The following is a 26,775-nucleotide window of genomic DNA, read 5'->3' on the forward strand; positions in this document are numbered from 1 at the left end:
CCAACCACGTCTTTTTGGGCTTACCCCTTGTCCTTTTCAATCCTTCTATTTGAAACTCCCACCTCTTCATAGGTGTTGTACTGGGTCGTCGCCACCGAACAAGATCTTTTGCGTACAAGTTAAAAAAAAAATAGAAATTTGATTGTATTTTAATTGAATGAAGAGGCTCTTTGAGGTATTTAATATGCTGTTATAGAGTATCTCTGTGATGTAATCTAGTATGAAGGAGTATAGATCGAAGATATGATTGAACCTGGTGAAATAATTATTAAATATTTATAAGAGTTTCATTCTGTATAAACTTCCTAAGGAATACTGGGCCAAACTAATTTTCACTACGTTGGGACTTGATTTTCATCACAAACAAATAAGTTCCTAGGAAAATGATTAATTAGTGATAAATAATTGTTCTTCAGATAATTGCGGTAAAACATTCATCATTGCAAAGTTGTCTTTGATATTCAAAATCCATATGGCTCACCTAATTTGAAAATGGAGTACTGATATAACTCAATCTCATTGTTGATTACTTATTAACCAGTGAGCACATGGGAGTGGTGGAAGTACTAATACATGTTAAAAGCTTTTGAAATAGAATTATAGTGGTTAAGCACAATCCAGCTAAAACATGGGCTCCTTTGTTTAATTATAGTAAAAAAAACCGACATTTTAATCACTGACAATGGGTTTTGGTGCGAAATTTGGGAATTTAAGCACTTTAAAAAGATCCAAACCTCAATTGATAAAGAGACTAGTAACTCTGATTTAGCCTAATAAAACACACTAAATGCACAAATCTTCGTTGCCTATACTCAAACTCCCCAAAACTATTTAAGTCTTTTATTTTTTGGGTGAATAAAAACTAATTAAGTTGGTTTGTAATACTAATTAAGTCAGTTTAAGTTGTACAAATATTTAAGAGAATACAGCTCCAAGTCTACTAGTAGAGTAATGAAATCTAGATCACATGGATTATCAAATTATCATATATACATATCGGATTATACTAGCATACATACATATCGGATTATCCTATATATATGCCTTTTGACTCACTACTCAGGTTGTTTTTTGAAATGTACATGATTTCATCTTTTTGAACTTCTGATGGGTTGATTAAATTGTAAGCTTATAAAAAAACAAACCCAATATCTTTAGTTCTAGAGCTACTATTTAGCATTATCGACCACCAAACTTTATTTACTGTTTTTGCTTTTTGATCTAGCACAACTGCCTTATTATAAGGCTGTAAAATAATGAACTGTTACTTCTTTAATTTTTCATTAATGAAAAATGGGTAAGGGCCTTTGTCCCCTACTGGCTTACCCAAAAACAAAAATGTCACATAATTTATACTACATCTTCTTTGTTTAGTGTGCAATAAAAATCAATATTTTTTTCTTTTTCGGCATAAACTAGAATGTGGCTCCTATTGCAAACCCTAGGGATGTTGGTGGGCAAGCTGTGGCTTTAAGAATAGCAGGTGACCAAGCTGCTTTTTGGGGTTGTGGTTTCTTCAGTGGTCGAGACACCCTTCACGACGACCGCGGTAGGCATTATTTCAAAGATTGCTTCATCCAAGGTTCCACAGATTTTATCTTTGGCAATGGAGGATCTCTCTATGAGGTAAGAAAGCTTCATGACTTTATTTGTTATTATTATATTACTTACATTGCATTATTGCTTTCATATCAAACCCTCGTCGCCGACTTAGCTAATTAGATCACTAAAATGATTGGGGCGTTATATATATATATATATATATATATATAACTTTTTTAATGATTATCCTAGGAAATGTTACAAGTTAAATTTAGAGAATGGGATGAATTGTCAGATTCATCTACACTGTTTTTTAAGCTTTAAATTTTAAAATTAAAGATGAAAGTATGTTTTAAGGATATCACTACCACATTTATCGACAGTATTTAAAGGTGCGCTTTACTTTGATTGTTTAGAGTCATGGCACTATACAAACTGCGCCTTTATTTTTATAGTGTTCTTGCTCATTGAAACCTATAGGATTTCATTGGGTATTAACTGTTGAAGAACTATATACTTGAGGATCTCTATGGTTTACATCCTATTAAATCCTATAGGTTACATTTAGAAAGGGGTGTGAACCGTCAAAACTACATTAGCAATCCCTATATTTATTTTATGGGTATAAAGTGAATGAAGATATTTTCCTAACTGAAAAGAATAACGTCAATATTTTCTTTAAAAGATGAGTAACTATAAAGTAAAAATCTAGGTATTTTATTAATAGAAATACCTTTATCTTTTAGTCAAAATTTAAAGAACACTTATAACTTTTTAGTGAAAAGCTAAACAATACCCTTTTTAATGACAAAAATGTCATTACTCAAATTATAGCTATGGAGTACACTCTTTGAAATATAAAAGTTACAAGAGCAATGACTTGAAAATTCTAAAAATAACATATTCATAATTTTTAATTGTTTTTAAAGTTCAATCATCATTCAAAAAGTCAAATAAATCTTTTTTACTTTGAAAATTGAGTTATTGAAATATTCTAAAAAGTTCAAAATATGCTTTCCAAAATAAATGTTTGATTAAAAATCATTTTTGAACATGTAAGGGCATTTTATGGTAGAAATTCTTGAAATACTAAATTCTAAATTCACCTTTAGCATAGTACATTCAAGAATAATAAATATGTGTATGTATATGTATTTGTTGACCACAAATATGTCATTTATTTTAGAAAGGGCAATTTGATCTTTTTTATAATCCTTTCCAAATCTCATTTTCAAATTTAAAAAAGTGTCTTTAACTTTTTTATTACAAATATTCCTTCATCATTTTTCAAAGAAGTCATTGTTGTAATTATAATAAAGGCAGTTGTTATAAAAAATTTAGGGTATGAAAGTTTATGTTCACCATTAGTATGATACACATGTGCGTTTGTGTCACTATTGTATTATAGTAATGAAATCATTCCTTTGGAAAATCATCATAGAGGTATTTGTATGATTCCAAATTTTACACTTGTATTTTTTTTTATCCCAGCAATCAATTTCAAAAAAAAAAAAAAATTGGAACTTACCCCTACAAAGGTGAAAATGAGTAGCTCACCAACCATGAATCCAACTAATAATGAAATCGTTCCTTTACAAAATCATCATCAAGGCATTTGTATGATCCCATATTTTGTACTTTTATTTATTTCATACGAACAATCAATGCCAAAAAAGAAAAAAAAAATTGAAACTTGCCCCTACAAAAGGTAAAAATGAGTCGTACACCAATAATGAATCCAGACCATCCATTTCATGGACCTTGAGATCTAGGCTTCTAAGAACTCAAAATTATTTTGTTTTTTAAAAGAATTGTTCATCCATTGCCTATGAGGCTACCTAAAAAATTGGAATTCAAAAAACAAATCCATCTAAGGTCTAGATATAACCCTCCGGTCAAAGGACACAGTTTATTTGTGGCCAAGCCGGCATATGTAGAAATGCGGGCTTGGTGATAAATTTACTTTCAAATATAATTTGATCCTAATTTTTAGAGAATATATAATCTTTAACATGGAGATCATAAATATGAAAAAATAAATAAATTTTGATAACTAGAAATAATAGTTATATTAAGAAAACATTTGGACCGTTAGTTAAAATTATTTTTAGAAGGACCACGTATTTACATCCATCTTTAATATGGATGCTTTATACCTCTGGACTGTATGTAGAAATGTAGTCCAATGTGCATGAAACAACTTTTCCCTGTCAAATAGATGGCCTATGTGCATTAACTTTAAAAAAAAAGCCATTTTTATTGCATGTTTTCAAATTTTAGTTTTTTTAGATTGTTCATCATCGTGAATTAAGTATGTGATTAAAAATTAAGATCAAATAAGTGCTCATCATGATTTTCTAAGGTGTGTTTAATTATAAGTTATAAAACAGTTACATTATATCATAAGAAAATATCTTTGTACACCCTCTTTTTAGGTTTCATTTCTCAACAGACCCAAGATTTCAAAGCATATTTTGCCGCATAGAGATCCTATGAATTATATCTTTTAACCCCCTAGACCAAGTTTACCCTAGCTAAAAAAAAAGTCCAAATGGCATCATTTTTCTATTTCTGAACCCCTTCCCTCTCTCTCTCTCTATCTCTCTCTCTTTCCATGCTCATCACCAAATCTCTCTCTGCTTTGTTTTATATTAAAAAAATGATATTTTTCAAAAGATCTGTTTTTAATATTAAAAATAAAAAGAGGTTTGGGGTGAAACATACGAAAATAAAGAAGGAGGTTAAGAAAGAAATAGATAAAAGGATGTCTTTTAAACTTTTGTTTGGATTTTTGGTAGAGATGATCTAAGGGGTTAGAAATATAATATATATGGCATCTCTATGTCACAAGATGGCATCTCTATGTCCTAAATCTCTTGAAAACTTAGGCAAGTGCATGAGTCAACTAACTCACTATATATGTCTCCAAAATAAAATATCCAAATCATCAATAAAAATAACGTGACGATGTGATATTGGTGGTCTATTGAAAATATATAGACCTTTACATGTGGTTTCACCCATATTTAAAGCATATGTGATTAGTTTTCCCAACCATTAGATCTGAATGGACAACTTTAGTTATAATAATATGTATAGGATTACCTTATTATCATCTTGACATGAATTATGGGAAAGTTCCCGTCACCCATATCTTGCATGAAGAAAAACAATGTTTTGATAGAATAATATGATCAAAATACCGCTGCATGATGTTGTGACATTTTGGTCAAATTTTCATCCAAAATATCATTTTCTTATTTTTATATGGTGCTTGACGCCATGAGAAGTGCACACACTCTAAAGTTTATATCAAGATGATTGTAAAATAAAAAATAAAAATAAAATACTCCAAGTCATTTGATTAATATCATATGCTTAATGGTTAACTTATGATATATGGTTAGAGTAATCGTTGTTATTCATTTAGATTAGACAACTGGAAAGAGAGTGACATCTAAAATTTCCTTAGCAATAATATTTGTGCATAGAAATATATAGAAATATGTGAGCATTCAGAAATAGTCATGTGAGAATAACTTGTAAGCACACTGTTAGACCCCTTTTACCCTGAGCCTCATTATGCAATCCGAGTGGTGCATGTGATACGTGGGTGCTCTGCGGGTTTCCCAAAAGCAGCATCCAACATATATATTACTTTTGGTGTGATTAGATACACTCATATAGAACCAGCTGTTTATGTGACAACTATATATGAGATGGGTGAGTACCACTCTTCCTTGATGGTGAAATAGGCTAAGCTATGAGGCATTGGGTAAATGGTGTGCACATAGGTTGACTGACAATTAAAGACCCTTGGTATAAGACCTTGGACAAGATGATGTGGGATGACGTCTATGGCGTGACTAGATGGCTCAATTTAATGGGACATGGGCACAAAATATGTGTATGAGGTGAGCCATGCACCTCGCTAGGTTGGGATTGTGATTTCTACTGTGGGTTCAAATATATAACTGCCTTGACATGGGCATATGTAATGGTCATGAGCCATATGATAGTGGTCGTGCATGTATGAGTGGGTAAGTGAACTTAATGACACTTTATAATTGAACTATGATGGTGCATGGTTAGTCATGACCCTAAATAGTGGGCTAACTAGGGGTAACCAACCCTCCCATCAAGAAGCGATGGTGAGAGAATTGAGGGAGTGAGAAGGTGGTTGTACCAAACACCATTAGTGGTGGACTGTTATGCACGTTCCTAGTAAGTACGAGATTGTAGGGATCATGGGCGGTTGTATGTAACTAACTTAGAGTGTATGGTGACCAAATGGCCTCAATACAGGTCATGGTGGTGGTATGACCTACGTGTGCATAATTATTGAAATTCAAATTTGTAGCCTAGAGTTATAAGAACCCCCTCCTCAGCTTCTGGTTAGGGGAGTCTGTGGCTGCACACATTGCAAGTGTATGTAGAATACCAATGGACTACGGCCCTTGACTATTGCTTGTATATGTGACCCTTATGCATGGTTGTGCTCTATTTCTTTCTCTTGTGGGGGCATGTGGAAGGTTGGCCTAGCCTTGGTTATGCGAGAACTGAAGATTGGCGCTGCAAGAGGTGTGTAGTGAGAATTCCCTTTGACAGTTGGTATTAGAGCCCAAAGGTTGGTTAGCGACTGTGACCATAGCTGGTCGTATAGCTGATGTGCAAAATTGTGTGTACCAACTCGAGAAGTATTTGCAGCAACCCACCACCCTTGTGGTCCAGGACAGTTGGTTGGGGTGGAACTTTACTGTCTTTGAGGCCTAGATCCAAGCTTTAGCGATTAAAGTGAACAACCGTTCTGGAATCTGTGATGCTCATATGGGAGGGCAAATGGATGACCTCAAGACCTTCAAGGAGTCCTTTGAGGCTAACCATATGAACCTGTAGGAGAACATTACTCTTGTTAAGATCGCCTTGTGTAACAGTAATGACATACTAGAAACTCGAACTGGGGGAGGGTTCGAAAGCCGCAGGTGTTCAAGTGCCAAAGAGACTCCAAAATGTTCGAGAACTTCTTATGAGATGTGGAGGAGTACTTTGAGAATGCTTATACCCGCTAGGAGGGTCGTATTAAAATTATCTTTATGTATCTAGTTGGATATGCGAATCTTTGGTGGAAGATGCCAGGCTCAAGGTGAGGACATGGGAGGCCTTGAAACAAGAACTAAGGGATCTATTCACTACACAATGTAGTTTGGGTGGCTTTAGAAGCATTTTAAGACAGTATTGCCAGACAAGCTCGATGGGAGACCATATGAAGAAGTTTGCATCTCTGACGCTGGATATACAAACCATGATCGATAGGGACCGATTATTCACTTCGTGTCTGGGCTGCAAGATTGAGCCCAGAACAAGCTCAAGAGGAATGCTATGGCAGTAGCTGGAACCAACACATTTCGATCTTCATGGGGTTGTGGAGCCAAACCATGAGGATGGACCATCGAGGGTGGATGGTGAGATGATGCAGATCTGAGAAGGGAACAATAAAAGAGAGAGCCACCTCAGAAGTCCTTCTCAGGCTGTTTAATGTATGGACGTGCAACAATGTGCTCCAAAAAGCAAGCCCTCTATATTCTCTTTCTGGTGGAAGTGGATGAGGAGGCTTCAATACAGGACTACTCAATACGCTTGTTGAATGCGGCACAATTGGTAGAGATTGGGGCATAGGCTTGGGAGTAGTCTAGTCAGGGAGTAGAAACTACTAACTCTGAGGAGTCAAAGTGCTAAATTAGGTGGGATAGTCATGAAGAAACCATGTGTGGTTAATGTGGGTCAGTGGGTAGAGTCCATTGACTCAATGTGGCTAGTGGGAGGTGTGATAGGGCAAACCATCAACCTAGTCCTTGCAGGAAAAAGAAAAGGAGATTTGGCAACTGGTACAAGTATCATAGGAATTGGTCGACCGCTGGTTAGGTTGGTAGAAGGCTATCCTCTTGAGGCTACAAGTGAGCGTAGTAGCAGCAATAGACCTAGGCATAGTAGCAGCGCAAGGATCAAATCATGTATGGATGGGCAAAGGACCTAACCATGTGTGGATGAGCAAAGGACATCGTAGCAGCAGTCAAACTGACCAAGTGTGAAATAAGCTAAACAGAAGTCTTGGTCCGGGAAACCATGGACGTTAGTTGAGGTTATGGTTTACTTTCGATGAGGACATTGAAGATTAGGTGTGGGGACCTTAGCAGACCTTGTTTCCCCCTAAGCCTTATGCGTGCAAACCGAGTGATGTATGCGGTGTGTGGGTGAGTCATGTGCATGGACCGAGGAACCCTCCTAATGCATCATCTAGCATATATGCTATTGTGGCAAGATTCACTATCTCATGCAGTTCCAGTTCTTTATGTAGAGAGTGGAGACTACCTCTCTTCTTTGATTGTGCAACAGGTCAAGGTGTGCGGTATTAGGTGCATGGTGTGCACACATGTGAATTGACAATGAAAGACCCTAGGTGCAAGACGTTGTGCAGGATGATGTGGGACGATGGTTATGGCATGACGAAATGGATCAACTTGAAGGGATATGGGCTAACCACGTACAACAGGTGAGCCATACCCCTGGCTAGGCAAGTGTGGGCCATAACAGTTACTAAGGGTTCAAAATATGTAACTAACCAAACATGGGCTTATGTGACAGCCATGAGCCATATGAGAATGGTAGTGCATGCGTGAGTGGGCGAGTCGACCCAAGGAACCTTTGTAACTAAAGCATGCTAGTACATTACTAGTCATGACCCTAGATAGTGAGCTGTCTAGGTGTAACCCCTCCCATCAAAGAGTCATCAGGGAGTGAATTGAGGGAGCGGGGAGGTGGTTATAACAACCACCATGAGTGGTGGGCTATTATGCTCATGCCTAGCTCACACAGGATTGTGGGTATCATAGGCGATTATGTGTATCCAACTTAAAAATAGTATTTATTTTGGACCAGACAGAGCAATATACTAATCGGCAATTCAACTGAATGGACTATTAGCTTAGTCTGGCCCCTTCGTAACTATTATTACTTTATTATTTAATAGCTTGATGATCTTTATACTAGCTATTAATATAAATCAATATAGTAAAATCAATTATGAAGAAAAACATTATTTTTAATAACGAGCACATTTGGCTGCACAGTTTTCAGACAGTGAAAAAATGAGTGTCATTATCTACTCTTGAATTGATTTGAGTCTGAATTATATGTATTGCACATGATATGCAAATAGTGGTAGATGAATTACAAAATATTTCTAATAAAAAATATTCCAAAACTGATGTGTGTGTGTATGAGTAGGAAAATATGAAATAAAACAAATGAGAAATAAAACTTACTAGCACCGAGATTTATGCAGTTCACTTTTTCAGGCTACATCCGGAGGAGAAAGAGACAGATCTACTATTAAAATAATAGTTACAATGTTCTTCCAAGAAACAAGCTTTCTTAGGATCTCTGATTTCTTCTAGAGGCTTTCTTTCTCTAGGTTCTCTCTCTCAGAGGTTTTCTTTTATTTTTTAGAGGCTCTCTCTCTCTAAAATAAAAGGTTCACTCTTTCTCTCTCGAACAGTTTATCTCTCTCTTCTTCTTTTTTCTAAATGCAGGGTAACTCTCTCTCTCTCTCTCTCTCTCTCTCTCTCTCTCTCTTCCTTCTTCTTCTTGTTCTCTCCCATAAAAGGCTCCCAATATTTTTCTAATACACCAATAAAAGGAACATACAAACTGAAGAGAGAAGACATGAAACCCCACATTTTTACTTTTATGGGTCAATGGTATAATGACCATTATGGAAGGAGTATCCCATAACAATATATAAGGTGCCTCATCTCTATCTCTTTTTAACTAAGAGATAAGAGAAAATATCTACCCATAACAATCTCGTGAGACTTCCCAATTCTATGAGATAATGACTTGGTCAACAAGTCATCTTTTTCTCTATTCAAAACTGCCCCTCTAGCAAAGACAATTCCTTTGACACCCGTCCCAAAATGGGATGGAGCACCCAACAATCTCCCCCTTCTGTTCCATGGGGGAGGTTTTGCTTTGCAAATCAATAAGGTGCTCAAATTGCACTCATGTCAGTTATGCTTTTGCATAGCTCTTTCTTATCTTTGGCTAAGGGCCTTGGTCATCTTATCTGATGTATTTGTATAGGTATGGATCTTATCTAGATGAACTAACTTCTTCTTTAGAACATCTTGAATCCAATGGTAATGCACATCAATATGCTTTGTCCTGGAATGGAAGTTCGCGTTCTTGCTCAAGTGATAACACTTTTGACTGTCACAATAGGCAATATACCTGTCATGTTTAAAGTCTAGCTCTCGGAGGAATCTTTTCATCTATATCATCACCTTGCAAGCTTCTATAACTACAATGTACTCGGCCTCCATGGTCGATAGAGCCACACACTTTTGCAGTTTGAACTGTCGTGAAAAATATCTCCCTGCAAAAGTTAACAGGTATCTTGAGATTTATTTCCTGGGGTCTACATCTCTAGCAATGTCTGCATCTATGTACCATTGTAATACACTTTTACCTCTCCCAAAGCACAAATATACTTTGGAAATTCCTTTCAGGCATCTGAATATCCACTTGACTGCTGCTTAATGTACTTTATTAGGATTAGAGATAAATCTGCCTATTACACAAATTGCATGTGCGATGTTTGGCCTCGTGCACACCATCATAGGGAAATTTTTATATTTCTTCCTTCTCATTCTCATTTGAAGGGCACTGCTTGGCATTTGAAATGACTTCCAAGTGGGGAGCCGACATGTTTTGCCTTCCAAGTGGGGAGCCAGCATTTGAAATGACATCTCTAGCAATGTCTGCATCTATGTACCATTGTAATACACTTTTACCTCTCCCAAAGCACAAATATACTTTGGAAATTCCTTTCAAGCATTTGAATATCCACTTGACTGCTGCTTAATGTACTTTATTAGGATTAGAGATAAATCTGCCTATTACACAAATTGCATGTGCGATGTTTGGCCTCATGCACACCATCATAGGGAAATTTTTATATTTCTTCCTTCTCATTCTCATTTGAAGGGCACTGCTTGGCATTTGAAATGACTTCCAAGTGGGGAGCCTACATGTTTTGCCTTCCAAGTGGGGAGCCGACATTTGAAATGACATCTCTAGCAATGTCTGCATCTATGTACCATTGTAATACACTTTTACCTTTCCCAAAGCACAAATATACTTTGGAAATTCCTTTCAGGCATCTGAATATCCACTTGACTGCTGCTTAATGTACTTTATTAGGATTAGAGATAAATCTGCCTATTACACAAATTGCATGTGCGATGTTTGGCCTCGTGCACACCATCATAGGGAAATTTTTATATTTCTTCCTTCTCATTCTCATTTGAAGGGCACTACTTGGCATTTGAAATGACTTCCAAGTGGGGAGCCGACATGTTTTGCCTTGTTTATGCTGAAATTTTCGAGCATTTTCTGAATGTACATTTCTTATGACAACCATAACTTTCCAAATGATCTGTTGAGCTGGTCCTAAGTCCATGGAAAATTCATTGCTGAACTCTTCTTTCAACTTGACAATCGTGCTAATCTTCTCATCAACAATTATCATGTCATCAACATATAGTAAAAAATTTATGACGTTATCGTCGGAGAACTTCTTAACGAATACATAATGGTATGAGACTATCCTTTTATACCCATCGCTCCTTATGAAAGAATCAAACTTCTTGTATGCCTTGCTGTTTCAGCCATATAGGATCTTTTCTAGCTTGCACACTATGTGTGATGTTAACTTGAATCCTTCTGGCTACGCCAGATATATCTCTTCTTCCAAATCATCATCGAGAAAGCCAATCTTGACATCTAGCTGCTCTATCTCTAGATTCAAACTTGTAGCCAGACCTAACATCACATGGACTGATGACACTTTCACCATGCGTGAAAACATTTCATCAAAATTGATACCCTTTTTTTGCCCGAAACCTTTCACGACCAACCTTGCCTTGTACCTTGAATGTGAGCTTTTCTTTTCAGTATTTATCTTGATGATCCACTTATTCTGCCTTCTTGCCTTTAGGCAACTTTATGAAGTGATAGGTGTGGTTCTCATGCAAGGATTTCATCTCTTCTTATATAGCTTTAACCCACTCCTCTTGTTATTCCTCTGTGTGAGCTTCTTGGTAGCTTTTTAGTTCACCCTCTTCAGTGTATATGGTATACTATGATGCAAGGTATCTGGGAGAGGGTTTATGTTCCCTAGAGGACCTTCTCAATTCAAATGTAGGTGGCACTTCTTGAACATGTTGCTTCCCTTATTACGTATTCTTGGAAGCTAATTTTCATCAACATGAGGCCCCCGCTCAATAAGGCCTAGCCAGTAGTGGAAATTTCGATAGTCTCAGAATAGCCCCAGAACTGGCCAGCTCTTCATGAGGTCTCTCAAAAATTTCGTGTCAAGTTTCATCAAATTCTGACATGTCTAAAGCAGTGTAGAGTGAGAAATAGTATTGCCAAATCGGCTTCTAGCACCCTGAAATGGACCCCTATAACTAGATCTACATTTTCAGCATCCCAAACTACTGTGGGGACCACCACCATTGGATCCGGCATGATTGAAAACCCTCAGGGGTCAAGTTTCAGCCCAAACAGACACTCAAAGAAGAAGTTATAGGCAAAAGAGTGAAACAGGAGGAGCCGCACGCTATTCTCGTGTGGCAACCCTACAACACTACACCATTAAAGGGACAGTCGCGACTAGTGACTTTTGATGCTCATATCTCAGCCGTCCCACATCAGATCACGTTCAAATTTGGTGAGCATGTTCGTCTAGTCAAGACGAGCGACTCATATGTGGCACGTCCTGTGACAATACCTAAACGCAAAGAAAAGCTAGAGAGAAGTTGCTAATCCGCGAAGAAAGTGCAAGAAATTCAGCAGCGTCGTGCCTTGCTCGAGCGGCCAAATTACGTCGCTCGCTAGCCCGATCGATGCAAGACTAATTTTATTACTGGCGTAAGGTCTCGGGCCATCTCTGACCCGAAACCCGTACATGATAAACCATTGGATTCTTCACGCGAAGCCGACGAACAAACTGCAAATTCCGCCGTCGGAATCCTTGATTCCAGCCAAAATTTCAAACTTGCAAAATCTTCGTTCGTCCATGAAATCGAGCCGTTTTTGGTGCCCCGTGATCGTAGCTGCATGCTTAGTATGATTCAGAGAAGAAAACATAGAAAAACATCAAGGAATGAACACACTATCAATTCGTAGTTTCAAGATCTACTCAAAATTCAAGTCACATGATTGTGCACCAAATACACGATCCATGGCTCGAAGTTGGTATCAAGTCGGTTGCCATACCGAGCCCTACAAGAAAACAATCATCTTATGATCAATTGGGCATCAGAACGAACCCGAATCAGCCATGCAAGAACACACAAGTCCTAAGGCAACACATGGACTGTTCTGAAATTCCACAACTTGTTAGGAAGGGGCAATCTATTATTTTGCACCCTATTTTCTAATTTCTTTTAATTCAATTTAATCTTAATTTCTAGCAATTAGGGTTACTTTTGATCATCCACCCATGTTTGGAGCACTTTTATATATATATGTACCATCATTGTACGTAAAAAACGAAAGAGAAAATGTAGATACATACATACACAAGAGAGAGTTTTCACTTAATACAAGTTTCTTTTTCTTACCATTGTAGCGTTACGCTTGAGAGAGAGGATGAGGTGAGAGAAACTTTCGACCAGTAAATCTTCTCTCTCTTTTTGCTCTTTTCTTCTTCTCTCTCCCTTCTCCCCTCTCTTCTCCCTCTTCTTCTTCTGAGTCCCTCGCGGATGTCGTGCACGACAGTGGCAATGTCGTGCATGCCTTGCCCTTGATCTCACAGGTCGCACATGGTGATGGTCGGGCCATGCACAAGTCTTTTTTCCTTCCTTCTCGTATTTCTCTTTCTCTAAGTGAAGTCTGTATACGACGCTACCCATTGCTGTCCACAAACGTAGCTTTGACGTCTCGATGAAGAACCAAGACGGCGAAGTGTGTTGCGGCCTATAGGAGTCTTCCTCTGTTGCGCATCTAAAGTAGACGGCGATACCTATCGCCGCCTGTTAGAGGCCATGGCAACGCCCATCGCGGTCCGCGAGCTTCCTCCATGAAGCCGGTGCATTTTCCCTGCGTCCCACGTCTATTGTTGTGCGACCTAAGAGAAACCATCATCGTGAGCCTTGTCAGGAGCTAGCGCCATCCACAAGGGATACGCCGCCTCCATGCATTGCCCACTGCGATGTCTATTAACATCAAGATTTCCCCTTCTCTTCACAGCCTCATTCTTTCTCTTTCTCTTCTCACTTAATTGAGGGTAGGCCTAGCCTAGTGCCGACGCGTCAACCTTGATTTCTAGTAGTACTGTCGTCGTGCTGGTCTTGTGAACCATACCCGTCTTGCTACCACTCCGAGTCGGTGTCTTTCGGTTGTCATACTAGCCTCGCCTCTTCGTCAAGCTCTCTTCTCCTTTCTATCTTTCATCTAACCTTGCACTTCGTCGCCATCTCCCATGAATGTGCATTGCCCTAAGACAAAGATGGGTCCTTTTCGACCCACTTGTTTTACAAATTAACCATAGAAGTGATATGTAGAAAAACAAGAGGGTTACAGGTCAAGAGAGGCGATTCCAAACCAGCTCAAGTAGCTGGGGGGCTTTCTTCGTGATCTAAGAGGGCGACTACACGAGCCAGCCAGAGCAAGTCCCGAACCCACATAAAATTCCTCTCTCATTGGTTAGTATACCTGCCCTTGCCCTCGAGCAAGGTTCCGAGAGAGAAATCTCTCATCCCGGGTCAACCAGTGACCTGAGAAACGTACCACCATATCACCTAAATCAAGAGGGCGTGATCGAGGCATCTAACCACATATCACTAGGAACTTGCATGTCAAACTCTTGAGCCCCATCCTCTTGTTCCACTTCTCCCTCATCTTCATGTACCACAATAGGAAGAACTATAACCGGTTTTGAACCATTGAAGATTCGTGGCTTTTTTTACTTATTCATGTCTTCAATGGAACGGTCTTCCTGTAAGACCACATCCCTACTCTTGATCACCTTCTTATTCTCACGATCCCATAGCCTATAACTAAACTCTTCATCTACGTACTCTAAGAAGATGCATATGAGTGTTTTCTCATCCAACTTGGATCTTTGTTCCTTGGGCACATACATCAATGCCTTGCATCCAAACACCTTCAAGTGTGAATATGAGATATCTTTTCTAGTCCAAACTCTCCTTAGGATTTCACCATCCAAAGGAAATGGTGGAGATCTATTTATTAGGTAGCATGCTATGAGGACTACTTGACCCCAATACGGCGCTGATAACTTGGTGGCAGATAGCATGCTCCTAACTCTTTCCATAATGGTACGATTCATTCTCTCTGCAATACCATTATGCTGGGGGTATATGGTATTGTCTTTTTGTGCCTCATGCCACGCTTAGCACGATAGCTTTTGAAAGCATTCAAAGTGTACTCCCCCCATTGTTTGATCTGGGACACTTTAACAGCTTGCATATATTCCTTTCCACTTTAGTTATGTATGATTAATTAATATATATTATAAATTTTTATGCCTTATTAGTTATTTATTAGTGGTAGATGAATAACAAAATATTTGAAATACAAAAATTAATATGCCTTATTAGTTATTTATGATTAATTAAGAGATATTATAAATTTTTATAAAGTAAAACTTTAAGAAGCCCTCTTCAGTAATCATGTATAGCTTATCATACTAAACCATAAATTGGTCAACAATTAATTTTGAGATCATTCTATGTACTTTTAATTGTATAATTCGACAAAGTTATTGTTGGATCATTTTAGCATTTTAGCATTTTTATTATTTTGCACAGGTTAAGAGATTAAAACTTTGATGTTGTTTATTATATATGAAAAATAGTTAGATAGAGTTCCAGCCTAATAAGTAAAGCCTCACCCCATAACTCATCAATAATTGTAATTCAAGCATTAAAAAACCTTTACAATATCTTGGCTTGAATATTCTAGTTGTAAAAAAAAAAAATGTGAGTCTTTTATTTTATTTTGTAATAAGTTGGAACATAAGATATTGGGGTGGCTATTGTGGTAGATTTAATGTGTATTCCTTAATGTGTATTCCTTAAATCAAAAGAAGGTTATCTACCCTAATAGCTATTACATCCTTTCAGATGTAACCATTGGGGGTGTAATGTGGCTATTGGGGTGCAATGTGTTCCATTAAATCAAAAAAACAATTACACCCCAATTACAAAAGGTGGATATAAGTATGACTCCTATTTTCCCAATAGCCACCCTATCTTACACCCCTATAGCCACTCCAAGAGAAGGAAAGTAGTCACCCGTGTAGGAGGAGTGGCAAAATAGGATATATTGAGTGTTTCTCACCTATTTCTTCGTAGGAGTCACCCGTATAGGAGGGGTTCGATAAGGTAGTTCTGTCTTCTCACCTCCATCCTTTTTCCTCTCCCCTTTTAAAAAAAAAAAAGAAAAAACAAAAAAGAAGAGAAGCAAGGCCCTGTCTCTCTCTCTTTGATTCATCTATGCCTCTCTGATCTATTTCATTTTCAATCTCTTTCTTGTTAAACAAACAAAAAATTAGAGTTTTTTTTTTTTTTTTTTTTGGCTTCTTCTTGTGTCACTATCTCTCAATGTCTTTTTGAGGGTTTCTCTTTTTTTTTTTATCATCCAAAAATAGAATCAGTCCTTTATATATATATAGATATATATACATAAGGTGGCTATAGGGGAGAAGAGGGTGTAAGATAGAGTGGCTATTGGGGTGTAACGTATTCCACATTACACCCATATAACCACCTCAATCGCCACATTTAAAATAAAAAAAAAAAAAGTGGATTTCAAGTTCAAAAAATAATATGTATTATAACAAATTATCTAGACCGTTCATTTTGCCCAAAATGTAAGTGTTCATAGATCCGCAAGATCTGTACCTTTTTTTGAGTTTTGAATTTCATTATCGGTTTTAAAAATTTATTTTAGAGCCATCATAGAGATTTCTTTTGCCAAAGGTACTTTCCGGACGAAGATTTGAGGTGAGCCTCTATTCTGTTTTCATAAAGCCTAGGCCTTATAGAATGCTCATCCATTACATATTACTATAATAAAAGAAAAAAACAAATAAAAAAAGTCCCAAAAAAAAACTCACCTTACTCGCTCCTCATCTTCTTTCTTACTATTCTCTCTCTATCTAACGAGTTATCATAGAGGTGCGTCTTTGTAGGTGATCACAAAGAGTTATCATAGAGGTGTGTCTTTGTAGGTGATCACACAGAGTTATCATAGGTGATCTCTATCTAACGAGTTATCATAGAGGTGAGTCTTTGTAGGTGATCCGAGAGAAAATGCGGGTAGGAGGCTTCTGTTTCCTTAAGGAAGAGATTTTGAGATAAGTTAAAAGAGGAACCCATTATTTTATAAAGATGTAAATTCCCTTCACAAAAAAACATGAATTTGAACAAAAGAAAAATGGGATAGAATTACTCATTATGGCCAGTAAAAGGAAACCATTTATAAAAGGTCGTAAAAATACCTAAACAAATGTTCCTGATTATTATTATTATTTATTTCATTTCAACTCTTTTTTAAAAAAAAATTATTGGCATACACAAAAAGAACGCTATGTGCATATAGATCTTTCTTATATGAGGTCAATGAAATAATAATAGTAAAGATTAAGCAAGTTGTATTTGAGAGTTAACCTTGCTTTGATACCATTGTTAGCCCCAATAAAAATAATAATAATAAATAAATAAATAAATAAATAAAATTTGCTATACTCGGATCCATCGTTAAATCATACGTGAGATTTAAGGTTCCATGCTAAAACCTAAAGACAAAGTCATTCGGTGACAGGCTACCTTGAGAGTCCCTTTTGGTGAATCTCATTTACTCATTTTCCATCCTTCTGTTTTTCTTTACTTGAGAGTTTAACTGCTTTTTATAGATAACCATATTTTGTAAATCACACATTCTTGGTCCATGGGAGTTGAGATCCATGTATAACTCCTGCCTTAATTTCCTTAAGTGCAGTCAATTAGGATTAACAAGTTGTCACAAAACTGCTAATCTTATGTAATGAGCTAAACCTGTCATTAGTGCACTAATGACTCATATGATAGGATGTCATCCAAGCATTCCTAAAATTTGCTAAAAGATATTTAGAAATTAAATAATTTTGTACATCTATAATATAGAAAAACAATTCTTACAAAGAATCCAAACGCATCACCAGGTTTTCCCTCCAGTACAACATCCCATGAAAGCTCCAAATATGGATCTTAGTATATGGCATTGCCTCGTGTCAACTTCATGGGATTTCACATATACTATACAATATGGTTTTTTTACTATTATTGAAAAATAAATTCTTGAGATAAAAAGGATTTGATATGCCACATTTCAAACATTACCCACATATAATATTAGTTATAAACTATTTTTAAAGCATATAAATTTATTTGTGAAGAATAGATTATTTATTTATTTATCCTTTTTAATCATATTTAATGTTTTCTAGATCCCTTGGAATTTGTACCCCATAAACCCCTATTTTAACTTTTGTTTTATTTTATTTATTTTTTTAAAAAAATTGACCATTAATTCAAACTCGATCCTGATTGTCGATCCAACCATTCGACACAAATCTAGTAATGAGTGATCTACCCCACCAATCCGAAAATTAAAACCGGTTGTGAGTGACAACCACAGAGGAAATAAGCATGCTTTACGAGGCAAAAGGTTGCAAGCCAAGGTTCTCTAAATTATTGATAATTAAAAGCCTACAAAACAAAGTCAGATTTTGAGTAAGTAGAAACCCACCAAACAATAAGGCAAACATTCAAATAGCGAAACGACAAGTCTCTCCAACAGGAGCATAGTGTGCATTTTCTCCGTGGGTAAAACTCAATCTTAGAAACTTTTTGGACTCCAAATTTGGGCTAAACTTTAACAATCAACCTCAAGTGAACAAAACTTTCACCTTTGAGTAAATAAACAAAAAATAATATTTCAAGATTGAACAAGAACCGTCTAATTTTTAGAGGGCAAGATTGAGGAGTTCAAGAACTCAAAATAATCATCTTGTTACACTTGGATACCCAAATTTCAGATAAAAAAATCCTCAGCTATTTTGTCCGTGTGAGTTGTGCACATTATGCTAAATGCTCGCTCTTTATAATATATATATTGACCATATTGACCATATTGAAGAAGAGAGGTAGAGAGAGGATATCATATCCATTTTTGTATTCAGCAGGTTTTACATGAAGAAGGCATCCAGTGCTTAAATAAACAACACATGAATTTGAAGCGTTGTAGTTATGCATAAATTTGTAGCGTTGTAGGTTAGCATTATGTAGAGTATTTTTCTTTTCTTTTCTTGGGAGGTGCTTTTAAAATTTCATCTTTCATGCAGTCGTCTTTTTTTAATCTAGGAAAATAATTCATCTCTATGTTTGTATTCTAAGTCCTAGAACTAAGTATCTCATTAAAATTGATGGCCTATATTAGTTGGGCTCAGAAAACATCTTTTGGGGTATGTTTTTAAATTTTTTTTTTTATGATTGTTCATTAGCTTAAAAACAATGTATATTTAAAACTTGGGGTTAAACAAATGGGTTTTTAACATGGTTTTTGTAAGATGGTGCATTATATTATTATAAAACCGTTGCATGACATCACTGCTCATTCTCTTTGGGCAGTGATTTCATGCAATGGTTGTATAGTAATATAATGCAACCACAATTCTAGAAAACCATATTTAATACATTTGTATGACTCCAAATTTTGCACACACCCTTTTCATCCCAATAATCAATATCAAAAAAATAAAATTCAATTTACACCTTAGATATAGTAAGAAATGAGTGCCCTCCAACAATGAATCTCGACTATTTATTTGGTGAATTTCAAGATCTAGACCTTTACAAACTAAAAATTATTTTTTCTTTTTTTTATGATTGTTAATCTAGTGATACTAAAGATATCTAAAATTTTTGGAAAGAAAACAAATTCTTCTAAGGTTTAGATCTAAGTATCTTATTAAAATGGACGTCCTATATTAGTTGGGCTCAAAACACATCTTTTGGAGTGAGTTTTCAAATTTTTCTTTTGGTGACTGTTCATTAGATTAAGAACAATATATATTTAAAAATTGGAATTAAACAAATAAGTTTTTAACATGATTTTTTTAAGTTAGTGCATTCTATTATCCCATTCTCTATATTCATCCATGATCAAGCTGGTGGACCGCATAGAATCAAATGGAAGGGTGTTGGTGCACCACGTCTATAATTCCTTACATGGTGCCTTAAACATTTGTTCATGCTTTTACCCTGGACCTTTCCTCCTTAAACGTTGCATGCTACAACCCATCAACATATAGGATTTCTTGTATCTTTACGAATGTGTCCACCTCTTAAATATTAGGGGTGAGAACAATCTGATCAGATCTGAATTCGGATCCGATCAGATCCAAATATAGATCCGAATAGTATATATCGAATTTGGGTTGGATCTGGCTTCAAACTTGATCCTAGATCTTCAGATTTGGATTTGTATTCGAATAGTATACATCAAATCCAGATCTGGATCCAAATCCGAATAAGATATATCGGATCTGGATTCGAATTTGGATTATATATATTATTAAAAAAAGTATATATAAAAAATAAAAAAATTCTATTTTAAAAAAATTAGGCTGGATCCGGATCGGATCCATCGATACTCGGATACAATTTGGATTTTAATTCAGATCTCACTTTTGGATCCGAGTTTGAATTTCGGATATTTACCCAGATCCAAATAGGGTCCAAAATTCGAGTTTACGGTCCTAGTCAAGCCAATTCTCATCCCTATTAAATAGGGCTTAATAATACACTATAATGGAAAGTCAGAGAAGCGAGAGATTTTCAAATAACTGAAGTGGCCATTTCTATTATAAAAAACAATGACATTCCTTTTTGGGAAAATTACATACATATATATTATAGTTTCCGTTATTACGGCTCTACCGAATAGTTTCTGTTATTTCTACCGTGTCTGTTTTTTTCATGTCAAAATGGAAATTTAAAAAAGAAAAAAAAATGGCTTTACCCTTTTCAGGTTGTTCAACAACCGAATTTAAAGTATTTTCAGTTGTTCAATAACAAAAAATACACCAATTTCGGTTATTGAAGAACATAAAATTTAAAATTTTCGGTTTTTGAAGAGCGGAAAATTTTAAAATTGGGTTCTTCAAGAACCCGAAAAAAGTTTTCTCTCTCTCGTGACGTATTTTCTCTACCTCCCTGAAGTCATAATTATCCCATCAAATCAAAGGGGAATATTGATCCCCAAAATTTAGGAGAAATCTTAGAGATTATGACAATAAAAATTAGGAGAAATCTTGTGGCATATTCTCTCTCTACCTCTTTGAAGGCCTGGTTATCCGATAAAATAACGAGGGAACAACTAGTTTGAGCCCCTAAATTTAGGAGAAATCTCACAGATTATGAACTTACCCAAAAAAAAAAAAAACACGTTGCGTGAAGGGCAGAGAGAGAGTTTAAAAAAAAAACCATTTTTACCCATGTAATGTAGAAAGAGAGGTAGAGAGAGGTAGAGAGAGGATACACAAACCCATAAGAGAGAAAAAAATTCCGGTTATTGAAGAACTCAAAATTTTAAATTTTCGGTTATTCAAAAACCAAAAGTGGCCCCGTTTTCGATTGTTGAACAATCGAAAATACTTTGAATTCAGTTGTTTAAAAACTGAAAAAGCGTAAAGTCTGTTTTTTTTTTATTTTTCGTTTTGACATGAAAAAAATGGATACGGTGATAATAACCGAAACTATTCGGCAGAGCCCTAATAACAGAAACTAGAATGGATATATATGCAATTTTCCCTTTCTTTTTTCACCTTTATTTATTTTTTGTTGTTCAAAATTTTTCATTCTTTTCTTGAACTCCTTTTTTCCTTCATAATTTCCGTTTTGACATGAAATAAAAGAGCCGTAATAACGAAAACTACAACGGATATATATGCAATTTTCAACCCAAAACATTTTGAATTCGGTTGTTCAACAATCGAAAAAGGGTAAAGTCTTTTGTTTTTTTAAATTTCCGTTTTGACATAAAGAAAGTGGACACGGTGATAATAACCGAAACTATTTGGTAGAGCCGTAATAACAGAAACTATAATGGATGTGTATGTACTTTTCTCTTTCTTTTTTTACCTTTATTTATTTTTCGTTGTTCAAAAGCTTTCATTCTTTTCTTGAACTCCTTTTTTCCTTAATAATTTTCGTTTTAACATGAAAAAAAAGAGCCATAATAACGAAAACTATAACGAATATATATGCAATTTTCTCTTTCTTTTTTGAGCTTTATTTATTTTTCGTTGGTCAAAAGTTTTCGTTCTTTTCTTGAACTCCTTTTTTCCTTCATTATTTTTGTTTTGACATGAAAAAAAAGAGTCGTAATAACGAAAACTATAACAAATATATATGCAATTTTCTCTTTCTTTTTTTACCTTTATTTATTTTTTGTTGTTCAAAAAGTTTTCATTCTTCTCTTGAACTCCTTTTTTCCTTCATGTTTCCATTCTTTTCTAACTCCTTTTTTCCTTGATAACACCTATTACCATTGCATACTGTAGTGGTAGGAATTGAACTTGAAATGTAGCGTTGCTAGACGTCAACGGCTAACCACTTAAGCCTTAGGCTGATTCCTCTATTGCGTGCCGTTATAAACACTAAAACATCAATGGAACAACCGATTTTCAAGGAAGATACAGGAACTAAAAAATCACTTATTTCGATTAAGAACTGCTGGTTGTGCCGATTCCTCAACTAAATTGTTTATAGTACGTAATATATCCATATAGGCAATTTTTATTTCTATTTTTATTTTTTAAACTTGCGTTAACAAAAAAGAATTGTGTTGGGAGGATTCTAATATCCATTGTGTAGACGGCAATCTAACCCTCTAGCCACCACAGGCATCTTATTAAGCAATTTAAGGCATAAATATCATTATTTCTTTTCTTCTTGTTGTTTTTCCTCTTTTTCTTTTTTATTCCAACTTCAGATCGATATCAATGGGTCACCATCAATATATTTTTTAAAAATACTACTTTGACATAGCATAATCCGTGGGGAAATTTCTACGATGTGCCCCCCAGGGGAGGTTGCTGGATAGCAACGGTTTTCTTGAGGTTGGATCTCCCAGATCGCCAACGGATGGGCACTATAGTTCTAGCATAACTTAATTTGAAACCCATTATTTAGAAAAAGGCAAGCTTTCTATGCTTCTTTTAAAAAATAGAAGTTCTATCCTCCCCCTTATCCAACCGTCTATTTTGAATGGAAAGTTAAGATTGCTCCAATCAAAATGTCGTGTCTCTACACTATTTTATTTTTAAATTTTTTCTATAAACTATTTTGACAATGGAAATTTTTTTTATAAGGTTGCAACTTTAAAATATAGAATTAAAGGTACACTTTAAAAATCCATTGAAAAACATTGTTTTAATGTTGAAAAACTCTCTAATTGATCATCTCGACATCAAGATATATGAGTATGATTTAAAAACAGATATTGAGTCCCATAAATAGTCAACACATTATCTAGACAGTCTATTTTCAAGATATTTATATGTTTATAGATCTACTTGATTTTAACTATTTTTGAAGTTTAAAATTTTATAAAAATAGATTTGTAGATAATCTTAAGAATATTTTACACCAAAATTACACGTTATGATAAAATTTGGAAGTGCGCCGTAATTGGATTGTTTAAAGTTCTGACGTTATAAAACCACGCCCATATTTTATTGTCCTCAAAATAAGCTTTTGGAAGAAAAAAATAAAAATCTATAAACTACCTTAAATTTTTCTCTTCGTGGAGATTCTCTTTGGTGCAATCCCCCGGTAGCACCAACGAAGTACTGATATTGATTCAACATTTAATTACTTAAAATACAGAGTGATATTTTTCTTCAGTTTTAAGTGAAAGTTATACCCATCCATTCCAGCCGCAAATACATAGGTACCCTTTTTATTTATGAACACATGTTTTTGAATCATGAATGTAATAATCATGTTCTTTAAACCAACACTTTTGCCGTTCTCAGTGTTTCTTGAACCATTTTTTTTGTTCCATATTATTAGACAAAGCCTGAAGGAAAATTGTTTCATGTTTGTAGATTTGCAGTCTATAAAGCATCCATCGTATGTTTGTACATTTGCAGTATCGAGGTATAAAGCATCCATCGTAAAGACGGATGCAAATAGGTGGTCCATCTAAAAACAATTGACTCTGATTTTTGTAATAAAATTAATCATTTTTGTAATAAAATTATTAATTTTATTAATTTGTAAATTTTGTAATTTTATTAATTTGTAATTTTTTTAATAAAATTATTAATTTTTGTAATAAAATTTGTAATAAAATTATTAATTTTTGTAACTTTATTAATTTTTGTAATTTATTAATTTATAATTTTTGTAATAAAATTATTAACCTTAATTTTCAAAATTTATTTATTTTTTCATATTCATGATATCTATTTTAGATATTACATGTCCTTAAAAATTAGTTCCAAAACTCCATCTCAAAATAGATTTTTAAGTGGTGACTCATTTCTACATGGACACATAAAAGCCGTGTCCAAAACTGAATTACCACCCATTTCTTTTAATGGTATAAGGTTTGACCAGGGGTTCATCTGGGCCTAGCCTCAACTCAGGACGGTCCGATTGGCAGCTCTACTGACATGTAAGCCAAGCAAGGATCGGTGTGGTTCGAACTTCTAATGCCTGACCCAGGCCTACGCACAGCCCAAGGGGCCTTATTGGGTACCCCAAACTTTGAATGACCTATTTAACAGTCCTACTATCCTTGTCATGAATACTGCACTTCTGATGGCGAATTATTACACAATGAAATACAAAAGAAAACATGTACAAAACAACATGGACCTGGTAGGAGTTATATATATCTTTCGAGTCCAATTACAGTATTCCAATTGGTCTCGATTTCCTCTGCTTCCATACGTGTGCTACCTTTATTTCAAGAGTTGTTCTTTAAGATCAAGAGTTCGATGCTCGTAACCTCAGGCAAGCCTCATGATTACTAGAACTAAAGCTACTATTCCACAATGTAGCCTTTGATGAAGATGGCCTAAGAGTTTTTGCCGATTCACCGTGTTGAGTTTCAGTGCTACATGTCCCACTCTAGGGTTTTTTAGAAAGAGAAACAAAAAGCAAATAGAGGTTTAGGAAAAAGAGCCTAGGCTTAATTGGTTAGCCCTTGACAATTTACAATACTTCATTTTAGTCTCAATTTTTACCAAGGGTAGGAGCCCTCTCCCTACCGATTTCACGAAAGGAATCTTCCCTTGAATTCCCTCTCTAGAACTAGCACGACTCCTTTTTCACAAAAGGAGTCTTCCCTTGAATTCCCTCTCTAGAACTCTCCCCGGAGTCCAATTATCTCACCTAGGTGGATATGCTTTTGAAATTAGATAAATATCTCTTAACCATCTTTTTCATTAAATAACACCCCATAACTATATATCTACTTCATCCACCCAACACTAATTCTATACTAAACATCTTCTTCAATCTCTCATTTCCATGGATTATGAAAGAATATATGTAAATAAATTCTATTTGAATAGTACTATCTCACAATCACGCACATGTACATCGTTTTGTATAATCATGTATGCAACTTGGAACACATAAACAAGGTATGCAATGCTTATGATATTTCTTCAGATTAACATAAAATATGAAGTGGCACTAAGTAAAGAACTTCAAATGGACAACAGCTAAATTGCATTTTATAGCTGAACTAGTAGTGCAAAATATCCTTGGCGCTTAATACAGTGACTAATTCACTTCTTATGGGCAATCCGCTTAGGTTGATGAATGGAATGTAGTGTCATATACTAAAGCCCCACTCATTTATTAGAAAACTGCTTTATTTGTTAACCTTGCTTAGGCAGGACCAGCGCCGGGTTACGGCCCTTAAATGTACTACAAATGTGCTAGTGACAGTAGAATCAGGTAAATGGATCTTGGTATGAAAATCAAAAGGGGTGAGGGTAATTTGGTGATGATGGGGTACTTCCCAATACATCCAATTTCAATTAGATGCACAATTCATGTTAATCATATTAGTCAGGAACATCTAATCAACCACCATGCTGAATTGGACATGCGAAAGGTTACTTGAACAAAGATGAGATCGGTCCAGATATTTTCTTTACTTTGTTATGGTCTTGTTTGATTGGATAGATGTAAATATGAACCATAAGAATCCTTACTCCTACTTTGTTCTAAAATGGTTCAGGAATAGATAAAACTCAATATGACGCAGTGAGCTAATAGGTCCAGATTTTAAACTTCTTCTTATAGGAGTGAAAGAGAGGGAACATGATGTGGCCAAAGCACATAGTGGCTTGTCCCATGTTTCCTCATTCCCATCTACTAATCATAGAGGCTGAAAGTGATACAGAGGGAATTTCAAAATGCTATTTTATGGTTTCTTTGATTCAAATACTTTATTGTGATTCAGAACTGCCAACTGAATTCAGTGGCAAACCTAGTGCCAAGTGGAGCAAAACTCATAACAGGGGCTATCTCGGCACAAGCTCTATCAACAGGGGATGAGAGCACGGGCTTCTCCTTCGTGAACTGCAGCATTGGTGGGCGAGGACGCACATGGTTGGGGCGTGCATGGCGCCCTTTCTCCACTGTCATATTTTCTTATACCTCCATGTCTGAAATCATATCTCCAGATGGTTGGAATGATTGGAATGACCCATCTCGAGACCAGTAAGTTGCCATTCTTCCATCTGAAATCAACACTAGAACTGGCGCTAATTTTCTATATTTTCCTATTTCCATCTAACATTTCATATGCTTGTTAATTGCTATATGACTTCATGAAGACGAATATCTCTTACAGCAATCATTGAATGCTCTAGTATCAGTTTCTGAACAGTGAAACATGCATTCAAATGAAGCTGAAATCGAAATGTTTCTCGCCAACTGTTGAAATAATTGACCACAGAAATAAATTACCATGATAAAAAAACTAAAACATAACTAATCAAACTGTAACCTGATCTTCTAATAATCAAATATTAAAGAAACACCAGGAATAGCTACGTTTTCTAAGAGCTCT

At 35.6% G+C, this 26,775-nt stretch overlaps 1 protein-coding gene across 1 annotated transcript; it reads left to right on the top strand.

Annotated features, from left to right (window-relative positions):
• Nucleotides 1–157: 157 nt before the first annotated feature.
• On the top strand, nucleotides 158–26,427 carry LOC148783186 (putative pectinesterase 8). Its single transcript, XM_088859829.1, has 3 exons — nucleotides 158–175; nucleotides 1,420–1,626; nucleotides 26,164–26,427. The coding sequence occupies exons 1-3, from the start codon at nucleotides 158–160 to the stop codon at nucleotides 26,425–26,427; spliced, it is 489 nt and encodes a 162-aa protein (XP_088715955.1).
• Nucleotides 26,428–26,775: the final 348 nt, after the last annotated feature.

The sequence above is a fragment of the Amborella trichopoda genome, chromosome 2 (assembly GCF_054954075.1).
Source record: "Amborella trichopoda isolate Santa Cruz 75 chromosome 2, AtrichopodaSantaCruz75HAP2 v2.0, whole genome shotgun sequence".
Classification (NCBI taxonomy): Eukaryota; Viridiplantae; Streptophyta; class Magnoliopsida; order Amborellales; family Amborellaceae; genus Amborella; species Amborella trichopoda.

Coding starts and splice junctions, on each gene's coding strand:
- LOC148783186 (XM_088859829.1), top strand. Junction 1,627..26,163: donor ATGGAGGATCTCTCTATGAG/GTAAGAAAGCTT, acceptor ATTGTGATTCAG/AACTGCCAACTGAATTCAGT.